At 41.0% G+C, this 17,983-nt stretch overlaps 1 protein-coding gene across 1 annotated transcript; it reads left to right on the top strand.

Annotated features, from left to right (window-relative positions):
* The first annotated feature begins 329 nt into the window (after positions 1 to 329).
* LOC110971642 (scavenger receptor cysteine-rich type 1 protein M160-like) lies at positions 330 to 13,482 on the top strand. The gene is made up of 10 exons (XM_051958237.1): positions 330 to 1,132; positions 4,257 to 4,288; positions 5,719 to 5,991; positions 7,040 to 7,333; positions 7,418 to 7,702; positions 8,793 to 9,086; positions 9,162 to 9,458; positions 10,482 to 10,775; positions 11,512 to 11,829; positions 12,176 to 13,482. Exons 1-10 carry the CDS (start codon positions 330 to 332, stop codon positions 12,226 to 12,228), a joined length of 2,943 nt encoding a protein of 980 aa, XP_051814197.1. The 3' UTR covers positions 12,229 to 13,482.
* Positions 13,483 to 17,983: the final 4,501 nt, after the last annotated feature.

Raw genomic sequence — 17,983 nt, 5'->3', positions numbered from 1 at the left:
AGCGTATCGAAAAGACAACGTGAACCCACCCCGTCCAAGACACCGAGGACTTTGAAAAAGACCTGCCCAAACCCACCGAGTCCACTAGCTTGTTCCTTCGGAAACACGACAACAAAGGTAACGCTTCTTGGGGGGGGAGCAGGAAGATGGCGGAGTGAGCGGCTGGACTTTTGCGGGAGCAGACAATTTTTAACCTGTCTTCTGTCCAAAGACTGTAAATCTTGACATATTTGGTACCAGGAGTTTCACAATTTTATAGACTCTTTCGTGGTGAGTTTTGTTTTAACTCATCTCTTCGTCCTGATCTCTATAAAAGCATTACTGAGAAAATGGCTAATGTTAGCCGAAGCCGAGTGCCCGTTGCTAGGATAACCGATCACAACTACATCAACAGCACCCCAATGGCCGCGAAAGAAGTTGAAGTTGAGCCTATGGAAGAAGGAAAACGTCCTAAACCCCGCCATGATCACACTCCCCTTGCCAGCCCGGATGCCAAAAAGACTAAAACAAAAGGTGACAAAGAAAAGGTAACTGAGGAAATAACTAATGCAACTCTACTTGAAGCTATCCAGTCCCTGGTTGACAGATTTGACAAGCAGGATGAGCGCTTGGCGGCACTCGAAGACAAACTCGAGGCGGTTAACAAATCTGTACACAAAACTCAAGAGGACATCGGGCATCTACAAGAGAGAATTGTGGATTTGCAACAAGAGAACGCGTCACTGAAGAAAATGTGCTTGGAACAAGCACGTTACAAAAGAAGATGGGATCTCAGGATCACTGGCCTCACTGAAAAAGAAAATGAAAACACAAGAGAGGTGGTGCTAGGGATCCTTACACGTGTGGTCCCGATGTCAATAGAGAAACTGCGCGACACAGTGGACACTGTTCATCGGATTGGAAGATTCAGCGCAGCAACCAACAGGATGCCGAGGCCAATCATCATCCATTTTGCAATGCGCACTGTCCGTGATGAGGTGTGGAAGAAATCCAAAGAGGCGAGAGTCTGCAGAGAGATGAACTTTCAGTTCAAGGAGGACTTTTGCAAGGAGGATCGGGAAGCTCGAGCCAAGCTATATCCTAAAGTCAAGGAAGCCAAAAGACTTGGGAAAAAAGCTTTTCTGAAAGAAGGGTATGCCGTTATTGAGGGCCAAATAGTTGAGCCCTAATAATTGTGTTCTCTTGAGCAAAGGATTTACAGGAAACTGGTTCTGAAAGTTTTCTCAATGTTGTCATTTGTTGAAATAGTAAAGCATTACAACTTAGTTTAAAACTGTTCACATTGTTATTTTGGTACCATATATTCTTGGACACAAATATAATGTTCCCGCTTTAGGTAGTGGTTATAATAGTACAATCTATTACAACAATCCAATTTAATCAAATTCTGATCTATCTTTTTCTTTTTTCCTATTTAGCTTTATTTGTTTTCTTTCTTTAATGTCTATTTCCTTATTATCTTTAAATGTTAGAGGTTTACAGAACAGCGTAAAACGCAAAGCTATTTTTCTATATTGTAAAGACCAAAAAGCAAATTGTCTATTTCTCCAAGAAACTCATTCACGTTCAAATGACGAAAAATTTTGGAAAAATCAATGGGGGGATTCTCTATTATTTTCACATGGGACTTCACACTCTGCAGGGGTCATGATCTTATTTAATAAATTTCCAGGCACCATTATTGATCACCAAAAAGATACTGACGGTCACTGGTTAATGGTAGTTGTAGAAGTAGAGAATGACAAACGATTTATTCTACTTTGTGTTTATGGATACAATGTTTTTACAACAAATAGAAATATGTATGCCACACTTTGTAACTCTGTAACAGAATGGAAAAACACCTTTAGAGCAGATAGTGTGATTATTGGCGGTGATTTTAATATAGCTCCAAATTCATGGTTGGATCGAATACCTCATCGTTATGCACAACCTACCTACTGTGACTCTATAAATGATCTATGTTCTAACCTAGACTTATGTGACTATTGGAGACTTATTAACCCTGGTAAAACACAATTTACATGGCTTAATTCAGCAGGCAATGGTCAATGTTCACGATTAGATTATTGGCTAATATCAAGAAATTTATGTAATAAGGTGACTGACTGCAATATTTCAGCATCCCCGCTTACAGACCATTGTATGGTAAACTTAAATTTGGTTCTATCTAAACCTCGTCATATATCTCAAAACACATGGAAGTTTAACAACACTTTGTTGAAGAATGAAGCCTTTTGTGACCAAATAAAATCAACCATTATGGAAATTGAACAATTGGACACAACCAATATATGCAAATGGGAATGGCTTAAGTTTCAGGCCAAACAAATTGCCATTGACACTGGGAAGAAAATTAATGCATCTAGAAAGCAAAAACAAAAGAAAATTATTAATAAAATCAACCTGTTATTACAAGATGACCAAAGAGCAGAAAATGAAGCACAACTTCGGCTATTACAATCTCAGCTAGATGACATATACTCACTGAAAGCCAATGGGGCATATATACGGTCAAGAGCTAACTGGATTGAACAAGGGGAAAAAAGCTCATCCTATTTCTTCAGCCTTGAAAAACATAGACAATCAAAAAAGAAGATTACAAAACTTAAAGTTAATGGTGTTGAAATAGATGATGATACTCTTATCTCAAAAGAAATATGGACGTTTTACAATCACTTATATCAGTCTGATTTTAAAAAGAATGAGTGTGAAAATATGTTTAGAGTAATTGAAGGTGATATTATAAAAGTAAGTGCTGATGATAATGATTTTCTTAACAAAGAAATAACCTTAAGTGAAATGGAGATAGCATTAAAACAAATGAAAAATGGAAAAGCACCAGGAATAGATGGCCTAACTGTTGAATTTTTCAAACATTTTTGGGAAAATATTAAATATCTTTTATATAAAGCATTTATGGAATGCATAAGTCAAGGTCAATTGTCCTCTACAATGAAAACTGGGCTAATTACTTTAATACCTAAACCAGACAAAAACCTGCATGTTTTAGACAACTGGAGGCCCATAACATTACTATGCATTGACTATAAGATACTTGCATTGACATTTGCAAACAGACTTAAAACAATTTTAAATAAAATTATTGGAGAATATCAATCGGCCTTCATTAAAGGGAGACATATCCATAACCACATAAGGTTGGTTGCAGATATGATAGATTACCAATCTTATATCCCGACTGAAAGCTTTATACTATTCTTAGATTTTTTTAAAGCATTTGACACGGTAGAACATGAATTTATTTTTTATACTCTAAAAAGAATAGGATTTGGAGAGAAATTTTGTAAAATTATAGAGCTATTTTACACAAATATAAACAGCTACATCTCTTTAAACCCTGGATTAACTCCACAAATCACAATAACTCGTGGTATAAGGCAAGGATGTTGTATTAGCCCTAGTTTATTCATTTTATGTACACAAATGCTGGCCTATTTAATCTTAAATCACTCTCCAATTGAAGGTATTAACTTTTTGGGTCATGAATTTAAAATCAGTCAATTCGCAGATGATACTGCAATCTTCCTAAAGGACAAAACTATGATCGAGAAAGCTATAGAAGTAATTTCAATATTTTCAAAAGCATCTGGATTATCTCTAAATTTGAAAAAGTGTGAATTGCTTCCCCTCTTTACATGTGCTGAGTCTAATCTTGAATCCATTCCTGTTAAAACAGAAGTTAAATACTTGGGTATAACACTAACAAAAGACAAAATTAAAAGACAGCAATGCAATATTGAAGCCAAAATTGATAAAATGGGGAAATCTTTGAATTACTGGCTATCACGAGATCTTTCAATATTAGGAAGAATTTTGCTCTCAAAAACAGAAGGTTTGTCTAAATTGATATATCCTTGCCAAGCTCTTTATATATCTCCCAAAATGATTAAAATGGTCAATACTAGTTTATTCAATTTTATTTGGAGAAACAAAACACATTATCTTAAAAAAACTCAGTTAATGAAAGACTATACCAATGGTGGATTGAAGGCAATAGAATTTGAAAGTTTTCTAGGAGTACTTAAGCTAAACTGGCTTAAAGCTTTTCTTGATAATTCTGATTCAATGTGGTTTCACATACCTAAATCTTTATTTCTCAAAGTAGGAGGGATTGAATTTTTGATGAAATGTGACTTTGACATTACAAAACTACCACTCAAACTTTCTGACTTTCACAAACAAATTTTATCTTACTGGAAAATGATATTTACTCACAATTTCTCTCCACACAGATCCACCTTGTGGAATAACAGGACCATTACACGTAATAGGAAAACACTTTTTATCCAGGAATGGTTTGAGAAAAATATTCTATTTGTAACTGATTTAATGGATGATTCTGGTAATTTTCTGCAAAGCGATATATTTATGAGGAAATTTGACTTAACATGTTCTCCTGCGTTATCCCTCTGCATATGTCAATCAGTTCCAATCCCTCTTAAAAATATGATACAAAACACCATAAAAACAAATAGTGTAACCATCAGTTTACCAGAGCCGAAGATTAATGACGTGCCTCTAAATGATAAAAAATGTAATAAATTAGTGATGGGTAATTTATTGAAATCTAAATTATTTCATGAATTTACAATTCAATCTTCTATTAATGTCATTGAAAGTGAAACGAAAGTCGAAGGCAAATATTTCAAGTTTATCAAATGGCCAGTCTTGCCAAAAATAAAAGAGATGCAGTTCAAAATATTGAATAATTTTTACCCCTCAGCAGAAACTCTGAGGAGGAGATTTAAGTTTGAAGTAGAGTCTTGTGAATTTTGCAAAGAAAGTCCTGAAACATCTGAACATTTATTCTTTTCTTGCAATGTCACTTTTAAGTTTTGGCAAGACATTTCAGACTGGTTGCCGCTAGATACTTTGGACTCTTTCTCAAATATTCAAGTCTTAATATATATGGATGGTCCCAATAATATAGTTACCCAGGCACTAAATATAATTTTTCTTATGGGTAAATACCATATTCACAAATGTAAATGGAAAAACTGTAAACCTTCTGTGTCTTGTTTTAAGAATGAAATGAAAAGTTATTTAACCTCTTTAAATGTTATTTGTCAGAGTAACCATCGCTGGACTCCTGTGTTTGACACGCTAAATGAAATGTTAAACCTTAATTAACATATTTTATGGAATTTATATTCTACCATTGATGTGCTCAGCTTTTGCATTTATTCTGTTTTTATGACATTTCCTAAACTCTGTAAACCTCTGAAATGGATTTTTTTTTTTTTTTTTTTTTTTTTTTTTTTTAATATATGTATTTTATTTACTCCTGGAATAATCACCTCTGTCATTTTGAAATGAAATGTGTGTTTTAGAAGTGTCATCAGCTCTGTAAAAGTTCTGTAAATTGATGCTTTATGTTAATAATAATAAAAAAAAAAAAAAAAAAAAAGGTAACGCTTCTTCTCAAACAACCCATCATGCATTGCGCGTAGTCGCTTAGTGTGCGTCATCGTCTAACTGTCCCTCCCCGTCCTGTGATTGGATCCCTGACTCAGGGACAAATTCAACCCCAGGTCGCCAGACTGCCTAGTAAACGAAATGACAATGAGTGCACAGGCAGTCTGGGTATTCCCAGACTATATTTTAGGGCTGATCTCTGCTATTTTACTGATTTTCATTGTTTTGTTAAATTCCTGGGAGTCTTATTTTGAAAGCCTCCGCTTCCTGTCCCATCAGTGAGTCCAGATGAGGTCCGGCTGGTCGGAGGTCCGAGTCCCTGTTCTGGCAGACTGGAGCAGCAGCGTCAGTCGGACTGGGAACCAGTGAGGGACCAGAACCTGGACTGGGACCTGAAGAAGGCAGATCAGGTCTGCAGGAGGATCAGCTGTGGTTCTGTGGTTTCATTCAGGAGAACTCTGGACCAGGAACCTCCACAAGACTTGGTCACCAGATATGACTTCAGCGGAACTGCAGAATCGCCCCGATTCAGAGTGAAGATCACCTGCTCAGGTGAGGAGGAACCACTAATAATAATAATAATCATAATAATAATGATAAATATCTGTGAAATAATGACATTCTTTGCTAATCTATGTACAGAAACAATAATGTAATTTTCCAATCAAATGTTTTACAGAAATAAATGAACATTTAAATACAGATTTTTAATGTGGATGTTTTTTGCAGTTTTCCCTGTATGTTTTCTTTTGTTTCTCCTTTTTCTTCTTTTACAGTCAACATATAAATTAATACTTTTTTTCAGTGATTCTCTATTAGATGTTATCTGCAATTCAGCAAAACTTGGAAAATCTGTGAAATAACAGGTAAAAAATGTACAGTCCTTAAAATGCGTACGTTTTTATTTTAAATAATGTCAAATATTGGTAAAATAATGATAATCAGATTTTATGGTCAACACCTTTTACAAGAATTAACTTTTGGAAAACTTTGAGAAAACTTTACATTTTGGAAAATATTCTTATCTGTAATTTAACTAAACTGCAGTAAACTGAATAAAAATTGTGTCATTTCAAAGTCAAATGTTTAATAATAATTAATACCCGTTGTAAAAAATACTGCATACTTTTCTTTCCAAATCCACATTTCAAAACAAATTTACTTTATTATTTTATTCACTATTTGGAAAAACAACAGATATTAGATGTGGACATTATTGACAGATGTTTTTTATTTGTTTGCTTTTTAATTGTCAACATTTAATCCAATAATCTTGTGTGTTTTTTATTTACAGCATATTTTTTATAATTTCACAGACAAGAGAAAATCTGTAAAAATATGATAAAATTAAAAAGTGACTTAAACTGATTAGTTAGATCTAAAATATCAGAAAATGGTAAAAGAATGTTGATCAGTGTTTCCTTAAATGTCACGGCAGGAAAAACTGTAAAATATGAATACATTTTTCCAAAAATATTCAGATAAAAACAGTTGAAATGCTGTAATTTTTTACAGTGTGAATCAGCTCCGACACAGGAATGTTGTAATGATGGAATTTGTCCAAATGTTGAACCTTCTGATCTTCTGTCTCCTCCTGCAGACTCTGTGAGGCTGGAGAACAGGACTGACCTGTGTTCAGGTAGACTGCAGGTGAAGAGGAACCAGGTGTGGTCCTCAGTGTGTTCAGATGGATTTGACCAGCAGGATGCTGAGGTGGTCTGCAGGGAGCTGGGCTGTGGTTCTCCTTCAGGGTTTAAGGAGGAACTCTATGGAGAAGCTCCAGAGTGGATCCCAGAGTTCCGGTGTGGAGGCCATGAGTCTGCTCTGCTGCACTGTGAGCGCTCAGATAGAGACACCTGCTCACCTGGAACCACCGTCACACTCACCTGCTCAGGTAGGAGGAAACATCTCCAGCAGCACAGTTTGAACTTAAAATCCTGGTTGTGTTTGTTTATCCTGTGCTGCTGTTTCCACCCAGATCCAGGTAGAGTCCGGTTGGTCGGAGGATCCGGCCGGTGTGACGGCACCCTGGAGGAGAGAAAATGGGGTGAATGGAGACCAGCGAACACGCCAGACTGGGACCTCTGGTATGCCAACAGAGTGTGCAGAGAGCTGGACTGTGGATCTCCACTTTCAACCAGGAGAAGAGAGACGAGTCCAAAAGACACCTGGAGATTTGAATTTGGCCACAATCACAAGCATCTGTTTGACTGGTTCAGATACCATCAGACCTCCTCTGGTGTCATAGAGCTCACCTGTTCAGGTAAAACCATCAAGAGTCAGCTTTACAGTGTGTTGTAAAATGTGTATCCAGTGAAATATAACAGGGTAAACAGTAAGACCTGGATGTTGGACTCCACCAGGGCTGTCCTTGTCTCTGATCCTGTTTGTGGTCTTCATGAAGTGGATCTCAAGGTCCAGCTGGGGTGAGGAGGGTGTCCGGTTTGGGGACCTCAGGATCACGTCTCTGCTTTATGTAGATGATGTGGTTCTGTTGGTTCATCAGACCTTCAGCAGCTCTGGAGCAGTTTGCAGCTGAATGTGAAGCGACTGGGATGTGAGTCAGCTCCTCCAAGTCTTCATCATGGTTCTCAGCTGGAAACTGGTGGATTGTTCCCTCCAGGTTGGAGGAGGTTCTGCCCCAGGTGAAGGACTTTAAGTATCCAGAAAACTTTTTATTTTTTACATCCAGTGACCCAACTTTACGATTCTAAATGTCTAGAAAACACTTCTTCCTGCATTAAACACCTGAACAGTCAACATGTAAATGAATATTTTTATTTTGTGACTTTATGAGATTTTATCTGGAATTTTAACAAACAGGGAAAAATAATGTAATTTAAAAAATAGATATCACAGATGAAAACTGTTAAAATGCTGTAATTTTTACCGTGTGAATCAGCACTGAGCACTGATGTTATGGAGCAGAATCAGTAGTTTGGATGGAATTTGTCCAAATACTAGGGCTGGACCCGAATATCCAAATATTCGTCCCGGCCCCCCCCCTGGTCGGACGTTACTGGGCAGAAAGAATATGCGGTTTACTGTCTTCCCTCCGCCTTCGGCCCACAACGTTGCATAAACACAAGACAAGATGCTGAAGACCTCCACTGTTTGGGAATTCTTCAGTTTAAATGAAGACAAAACGAGGGCAAAATTTGGACCCGAGACCAGACGAACGGATCCGAATATTCGGGCCGTCCCCCCCATCCCCCCAGCGGCCATTACGGGCCGGGACGATTATGCGGATATTCGTCTTCAATAGGGTCCGAATATCCGGAGGCCACAAAAACCACTATTTGGGCCAGCCCTACCAAATATTGAACCTTCTGATCTTCTGTCTCCTCCTGCAGACTCTGTGAGGCTGGTGGCCGAGAATCACCTGTGTTCAGGTAGACTGGAAGTGAAGAAGAACCAGGTGTGGTCCTCAGTGTGTTCAGATGGATTTGACCTGCAGGATGCTGAGGTGGTCTGCAGGGAGCTGGGCTGTGGTTCTCCTTCAGGGTTTAAGGAGGAACTCTATGGAGAAGCTCCAGAGTGGATCCCAGAGTTCCGGTGTGGAGGCCATGAGTCTGCTCTGCTGCACTGTGAGCACTCAGATAGAGACACCTGCTCACCTGGAACCACCGTCACACTCACCTGCTCAGGTAAAGCTGCAGCCTTCGTTTAAGTTTTTCTTCTTTTCTCAAGTCACTTTCTGTAATCAGTCCATTTCTTTCTAGACCCTGATGATATTCGGTTGGTGGGAGGAGCTAACCGTTGTGCTGGTAGACTGGAGATGAAACATGATGGAGTCTGGAGAGCGATGAAAATCCAAAACCCCGACTGGAACCTGAGCTTGGCGGCTGAGATCTGTAGACGGCTGGACTGTGGTGTTGCAGTCTCTGCAGTAAACAGACCAGAAAATCCACAAGAAGATGCTTGGTGGGTCAGGTCCTCCCGACCTCATTTTCCACTGAAGCAATATGTGACAGTGAATAATGAACAGACCTCTGACAGCTTGGAAGTCACCTGTTCAGGTAACACCAATAATCACAGCAGCAGTAGATTCCATTAGACATAAATGTCAGCTTCCACAGGGATCCTGAGAGAACAGGGCTGGGTGATATGGCCAAAAAATAAAATGTCAAATTTTTTTTTTTAGTCATCTTGGACGATTGCGATTTTAATCTATTTTTGCCGCTTCTTTGCGGTCTGTTTGCTATGGCTAGTGCAAGCCATGCCGCACTCCCGTAGCTGCAGCACTCTTCCCATTCTTTAGGATGCCTCTGCCAGAGGTGCTGAAAGAGGTTAGTTGTGCTGCTACTCTTCGTTTTCACAGTACTTTTGCAAACCTTGCACATGACTGTAGTTTGCTCTGTGTCAGTCTTGTCAAAGCCGAACCACTTCCATATAATCGATGTAACATGAGGCCCTTTTCTCGCGACCAACTCTTCGTCTGCTGTTCTGTCCGCCATGACGGCGGTGTGAGTGTTTTGGCGGAAGGAGATGAGAGGCGGAAGCAAACGCCAGTGCACAAGTCGTGAAAGGCAGAAGAAGAATCTGTATTGTTATATATTTAAGCTCGCCTTGATTTTACGATTTGGCAAATTTTCAAATCGTTAGGTTTTGAAAAGGCAAATTAATTCGATTTATCACCCAACCCTATGAGAGAACTGAACTTTTCAGGTCCAGACTCTAATCCTCAGTTGGATTCAGGTCTGGACTCCAGAACTTCCTCCTTGTTGTCTTTAAACCATTTCTGAGTATCTTTGACTGTTTGCTTCGACTCATGGTCTGGATGGAAAACTGATCTTCTCCAAGTCTCAATTCTCTTCAGACTGCTTCAGGTTGTCCTCCAGGATTTCTCTAGACTTTGCTGCATTCATTTACCCTCTACCTTTACAAGCCTTCCAGGACCTGCTGCTGAAGAACATCATGATGCTGCCACCACCATGCTTCACATCATGATGCCTCATAGGTGTCTTGGTGGAGCAGAATCAGTAGTTTGGATGTAATTTCTCCAAATGTTGAACCTTCTGATCTTCTGTCTCCTCCTGCAGACTCTGTGAGGCTGGTGGGCGGGACTCACCGGTGTTCAGGTAGACTGCAGGTGAAGAGGAACCAGGTGTGGTCCTCAGTGTGTTCAGATGGATTTGACCTGCAGGATGCTGAGGTGGTCTGCAGGGAGCTGGACTGTGGTTCTCCTTCAGGGTTTAAGGAGGAACTCTATGGAGAAGCTCCAGAGTGGATCCCAGAGTTCCGGTGTGGAGGCCATGAGTCTGCTCTGCTGCACTGTGAGCGCTCAGATAGAGACACCTGCTCACCTGGAACCACCGTCACACTCACCTGCTCAGGTAAAGCTGCAGCTGGAATCACTCCCAGACAGCAGGTAACGTTCCCACAGCGTTGGAGAACGTTACCCACAAGTGTTCATGATTTTATGAAGAAAAAACTCATCAAATGTTCAGAGAATGTTCTCAGAAAGTTTACAGTGATGTTCCTGTAAAGAACAAAAAGTCTGAATGCAGCATTCAGAGGATGTTGTCAGAAAGTCAGATCAGGTTCTCAAACCAATATTCAAAAGGTTTTCCAGATGTTCTCCAGACCTCAGATGATGTTCATAAAACGTTCCTGTAATGTGACATTATTAAAGGAGGAAGGTTTAGCTTGTATGTTGAGGGAACGTTCTTCTTCAAAACACTGATGATAACAAATGATGTTTTCAATGAAACATTCAGAAAATGTTTTTAAGGTGTTACCTCCTCAGACAACAGAACGTTCTTTAAAAGATGTTTCCACAAAGGTGGAACGTTCTGTCTGCAAAGACTGTCTGTTGTCTGAGGTGTTGATGTCAGGATGCAGGAACGTTTTCTGAAGACGTTCTGAAGATGTTGTTGAGGGAACATGTTCTAGAATCTGTCAAACGTTTCCACAACGTTTGGAGAACGTTCAGTCTAACAATGTTCTCACCAAGACATCTTTAGTTCTTCTACTTTTAAGAAGAACATTCTGGGAACTGAGAGAAAACGTTCTGCACAACACACCAGTAGAACCTTCTCAGATCTGCCTCCTGTCTCCTCTCAACTACAGCCGACATGAAGCTGGTGGGAACCAACAGCACCTGTGCAGGTGAGCTGCAGATGAAGGTTCATGGAGAGTGGAGGCCCGTGGCGAACCAGGACTGGGACCAGAACCAGAACCAGAACTGGACATCAGCAGTAGCAGCAGCAGTGTGTTCTCAGCTTGGATGTGGTTCTGTCGTGGCTTCAGATGTAGAGTCCTCTGTCGTAATAAGATTTGTGTGGCTTATCAAGTCCTCCTGCGTCCAGTCGGCTGTTTCCCTCCAGGACTGTCTGCGTCCGACCAATATCTATCAATCCCCCCAGAGTCTGCAGGTGGTCTGTTCAGGTAAGTCCTTAATTTTTTCTTTCAAATGATGGCTGATATCTGTAAATGTTTTTTTTTTAGGTTTATGGTCAAAAGCTGTTCATAAAAATACTGATTTTTAATGTGGACTTTTTTTCTAGTTATTTTCTGTAATTTTAACAAAACTGAAAAACTTTGCATTTTATTACATTCTAAAAAAAAAACTTAATGACCAGAAATGTCTGTAAAAGAATGAATTAGTGTTTATAAAAATCTACTTTTCCAGTGAGATTTCGTCTGTAATTGAAATAACAGTAATCCTTCAACAAATAACAGTTAAAACAGCTGATTTTTTACAGTGTAGATTAAGGAACCTCTGTGTTTCCAGATCTGCTGGTTCAACCAAACATCTCCGTGTCTCCGTCCCATGATGGAGTCTAACAGCAGAAGGTTAGGGTCTTCTTGGGCTCCAACTTCAGCATCATCTGCTCCACCAGGCCTCAGTATCCAGGAGGTTCCTTCCAGCTCGTCTTCAACTCCTCCAGCTCAACGCTCAACTACGTCCTTCCAGCCATCACACATTCGGCCGTTTTCCTGTTTCCTGCTGCAGAAAACCTGCACAGAGGGATGTACACGTAGCCTAGCCGCGCTAGACCCATGCTCTGAAGACACAAGGGTCTAGGAACGCTCGACAGGGAGAGAGGCGGGCTAAAAGGTTGTCTATCAAATCACTCTGCAGCAATTGGGTAGGTATACAACCAATCAGCGCAACGAATAGGCTCCTAGAGCGCCGGAAATCAGAGGATGCGGGAGTTCGGTGAAGCCTTATTTATACAGTCAATGGGTGAAGCTCAAGTATATTACAGACATGGTAACAGAAAGATTATTCAGAGTCGGTGCTAATGGAGCTCAACGACTGTTGTCGACCCTGGCAGAGAATTAAATTTGTTGCCGTGGGTTGTCTAGCGCGGCTAGGCTAGTTGTTTCCGGTTGTTTCTGTCAGAATCGTCACGCCTCTGTCGTCACTTAGTTACGCCCGCCTTCTGACTCTACACTTCATGGTGATTCGTCGGCCAGTTTTAGGAGCATCCAACCTCAAGCCTTATGGAGGGTAACTAGACCCACCCTGGCAGAGAATTAAATTCATTGCCGTGGGTTGTCTAGCGCAGCTAGGCTAACTTACACCAGTATTTACCACCTCAACATCTTCTCCCATAACTTCTCCTCCACCAGCCGGCCCATCTATCTCATCCCCTCAGGTAGCTTCAGAGTCCAGGAGGGGAACAGAAGTTCTACTTTCTGCTCAGACAGACCTCCTCAGGCTTATTGGTGTCTTAATTCCAGTACAAAGACAGACACTGTGGTGATTTTATTCATACAGAGGCCAAACCTGGACTGCATTTTCTAAAAATCTACACTTATTCCTCTTAACAGCAGTTTGTGAAATATATCTGATTCACAAAGTTCAATCTTAGCAGCTTTAGCTGTCGAAGGAGCTTCCTTGTGCAGCGATAAACTGCTCCCAAAGCTCCTGCTACAAATGAAACCTAACCGTGACACACTGGTTAGCTTTATTTAGTCCTTTACTCCCTTTTTCTTTTCAGTCCTTATGCCTATTTTTCTTCTAAATGGTAGCAAACGTCTGTAAAATGCCTTTTTTGTGGCTTTATGTACAATAAAAACAATCTAATCTTAGTCAGATGTGGTTGTTATTTACAGTTTTCACCTCTTTTCATTTCAGAGTTAACATGTAAATTATGACTTATTTTCAGAGATTTTACTAGATGATGGATGGATAGGTAGGTCTCTATCTTTATAGTCTCAGTCTACAGAAGGTACTCACTGTATTTCTCTGCTCCTTCTGGCCCATGACCCCTCAAAATCCCTATTGCCGATCCTGGAGTTGAGCAGATCCCAGGATCGGAGGATTTTTTTTGAATGCCGCCATCTGCTGGACATTTTGCATAACAACACTCATCCTTTAAAATTTCAGACCTGTATTGTCTTTATAGGTAGTGTCTACAGATACGGACCGTACCCGTAGCCCACAGGCTACGGGTACGGTCCGTATCTGTAAATCCGTATCTGGAAAGTGCCGTACCCGTAGCCTGTGGGCTACGGATACGGCACTTTCCATTTGCCAGACAGATATGGACCCGTACGCGAGTCAAGAAGCTGCTAACCCCTGCAAACTGTTGAAAGGTAAGCTAAGGTTAATGTTAGGGTCAGGTTTAGGGTCCGTACCGCTAGCGTCTACCGGGAGTCACGTGACCAGATCTCACGTATCTGATTGGCAAATGGAAAGTGCGGGTCTGTACCTCCAGCAACGACCGTCTTTATAACTCATGCTGTTATTGCATCTCTTATTAAATTCAATGAACATTGTTACTTTGACTTTTGATAAATCTTGTTTAATGAAACATACATTGATATTCATATTAACCCATATGTTGTCTTCACAAAGGGTTTTCATGCCCATTGACTGTTAGATGAAGATCTGTTTTTTTATTCTTTTAAAAAGCTAGAGTCTAAACAAAGGCCCAAAAATCCAGAAAGGTCTCCCCTTACTGTAAAATGACAATCCTATCTTAGAAGTAGCATTTTAATAATCTTGGTCACCTTTTTCAGAGTTATGGATTGTTTTATACTGAAAAGAGAAAAATTGAAATGCCACCAATATTTTTATTGATTTTATATGTTATTTTGTAAATATAAATACATAATACTATTATTTTAAATGAGCAAATATTACAAATAATACATACGTTACAACACACAAAAACCTACTAGTAATACTATTTACAAATAGGGAGAAGTGCATCAGTAGGGGTAGGAATAAACTTTAAGTATACAGGACAATCATTCTAATAGCTACTTTATAAGGAGAGTGCAGTGCCAAGCTGACAGAACAAGGGGGGGGGGGGGATAAGGAAGGCACCAGGAATAAAAATCATTCCTCAATCCACTATAATCCATAAAATTTCAAAACTTTTAAATGCAATGTACACTTAACATTCAAGCATAAAATGTTCGGCACAAATACACACAATAATAATAATTAATTCACATCATTTCTCTTTTGTAAAGTGGCAATATCAATTAGAATCGGTGTAAATTTGGTTTTCTTGCAGCAAATGGCAAATTATTGTGCACAGTTACTTCTGAATAAATAAATGAACTGAAATTAAACAAGAGGCAGCCACAAACAAAGAATAGTGACCTTCTCAGAAGTGCACACAAACGATAAGTTAAAATGTCCAAACAGCAAATAACAGCAGCAGCGGCAACTGCCAACAGTCTAGCAAGGCTTTAGAGCTGTTGGTTGTTTCTCCTCTCCAGTTCCTTGTCCACCATACTTTTAAAATGTTCAAAGCTGGTGTACACCACATCTTCAAAGCCAGGTGTGGTGGATTTGCCAGTCTTGGGGCAAAAAGTGAACAATTTCTGGCTGCTCCCACCTACTTTCTGCAAAGCCTCCTCTTCCACCTTCACAGCCTGGGTGAGGGCGGCGTGCTTCCCACAGACGCCATCTATGGGGTCCTCCTCCTCCATGGCAACCCCCTCATCACAAAGATCCTCCTCCATCCTCTCAGCTACTGCTGTAGCTGCTGCAGTCTCCTCCTCGTCCTGGCGACACTGCTCTTCCTCCACTGCAAACAAAAGCATTCCTGTGAGGATTACAATTGTGCTGTTAAATATCTTATAGATTCTCTTGGGGGTGTGTAGAGGTAGGTGTGTGTAGAGGTGTGTGTGATGGAGTATGCTGTACCTCTGTGCATATTACTGCGGTGGTGTGAAGGCAGTGGACTGGCACAGGGCGTACTCAACCCCCAGGAGCTCCTCCTCGTCCGGGTGTTTGCATTGGTCAGGGTAGGGCAGAGAAGCAGCAAAGTTGGGCTCTGGCACTTGCTCCTTGCCAAACAGCACCTCAGCCTGGTGGTTCATGCACTGGATCTGCCGGGGATCCATGCACGATGTCTGTCGCCCCTGACCGCCAGCCACCCGGAGGGATTCCATCCTGGTGTTCCACTGCACAGCGAACGCAATCAGGTACACCTAAAACACAATTTAAAGAAAAATGACACGTTACTGTACATGATGTCTGGAAAACATTGAAATTTAAATGAAACAAATGACTGAAAATGTGTCCGTTTTTTTTTTCATGGCTCACTTGGAATGGCATGATCCCACATCTGTTGGACGGAATGGCGTTGTCCAGGTGTGCATGCAGGCCCTCCAGGGAGTTGCTGCCACGCCGACATCTGTACCTGTTCACCTGCACGCCGTTCAGCACCACCTTCTTCACTGCCACGTACAGCTGAATGCCAGGAGGACCCTACAAAACACAATGGCTCACAACATGGCTCTTAGCCTGGCAGACTGGTCTACACGCATGACAAGAATTACACATAGCCCTGAACCCACCTGCATACATCCAAGATGTTTGCTTGCTGTCACCCAGTGTGCATCTACAGCCTCCGTAGACTTGAAGAGCGGGATGCCGTCTATGTGGAGACCCGCTGGCCCCTTGAAGTCAGCCAGAATTGACTCTAGGACAGAGGCGGTCTCCTGAAACATGCAGCGGACAGCACGGTGACTACCTGTATTATTACACAGATTTCTGAGTGAAAATCTTACGACAGATATGCTAAAACAGAGATTTTCAACCATTGTGACTCGCTACACACGTGTAGCAAGACAAAACGTCAGGTGTGCCTTGAAAATTTGTCAAAGTCTTGCAATGAAAAGAAAAAAAAAACATACATTTGTTACTGTAAGAGCTTGCAAACTTAGTCTTTCAGTGCCAAAAACTACAAAAAAAAGCAAAAATGGTGGGCTTAAACTTATAGAGCAAAAGCTAATAGAAACTTGGATTTACTTTACCTGGATGGAATACCACTGACTGAGGGAAGCACAGGGCTTATATAGTTGAGGAGGGGAGCAGGTGAGTGGAATTGGCTGATTAACTGCAGCTGAAGCTCATTCCACAATCAGCTGGCAGAGCCAGGGGCGAGTGACCGGGAGAGAGAGAGACAGAACAGGAAAAAAGACAGGAGCAGGAGTGGGACCATGACAAAAACATCACACATTTTTAGAAAAGCTGCTGTGAATTCATTAGTTTTCAGCTGCAACAATCTGGAAAAACGTCCATGAAATCCTGGAGGGGCCTGGTTTCTACGGCTGGACCCGAATATCTCGAATATCTCGCTACGGCGGTATCCGGATATTAATTTTGGGAATTCGCCGGGCAGAACGAATATTCGGCGTTACTGTCTTCCCTCCGCTTTCGGCCCACATCGGCTCATATCGGCTCATCCCGTCGTGTGATCACATAAACATATACACACACACGTCTGTGTGATCACCCCTCCCCCCCCTAGATGAAAATATTCGGAGCTTGTCACTTCCCTTCGCCTTCGGCCCACTTCGGCTCATCCCGCCGTGTTCGGCTCGTCTCGCCTCATCCATTCGTGTTTGTTACCACGAGCCCTGACGAATGGATCCGCAGCAAACTTCAGCTCAGCTGGACAAACTTTCTGTGTTTGTTTTTGTCCACATCGTCTAGAAACATGTTTGGAGGAGAGAAGATGAAGCCTTGAAGCCCAACAACACCAAAGCTACCGTCCAGCATGGAGGTGGCAGCATCATGCTGTGGGGCTGTGCTGCTGCCGCTGGAACTGCTGCTTTACACAAAGTAAGTAGAAGAAGTCCTGATCAGAGAGTCAACATTTAAAGTTACTGTTTAACCACAACAACCTGAATGAGAGGAGCTGCCAGAATCTATGAAACAACATCAGCTTCCTGGAGGAGGAGCTTCATGACGTCATCATGGAGAACTTACAGGAGCTCTCAGGCTGCACAGAGACAACAAAACAACATTCAGAATAAATAAGAGGAGAAAAGCCTCATATCAGAGAGAGGATTCAACATGAATGTTTCTTTAGAAAGGACTGAACTGATGAAGGATCCATCAACAGCATCACGGTTAAAGATGGAAAATGAAAGAACTACCAATAAGAAAGTGTAGAGACTGGATGCTTTTCATCAACCTGTCAGAGAACAAGATAGAAAAGAGTCAGAAAGAGGAATGAAAAGATTCAGTGTGAAATGAGCAGACTGTGATCAAAGCTCTGCCTCCATCTGGTGGTGACTTTCTGCAGATGTTTCACCCTCCTGTTGTCTTCATTCACCAAAA

Source organism: Acanthochromis polyacanthus, chromosome 13 (genome assembly GCF_021347895.1).
Source record: "Acanthochromis polyacanthus isolate Apoly-LR-REF ecotype Palm Island chromosome 13, KAUST_Apoly_ChrSc, whole genome shotgun sequence".
Taxonomy (NCBI): Eukaryota; Metazoa; Chordata; class Actinopteri; family Pomacentridae; genus Acanthochromis; species Acanthochromis polyacanthus.
Note: the sequence above shows the minus strand (reverse complement) of the source record. Positions and strands in the feature narration are given on the sequence as shown.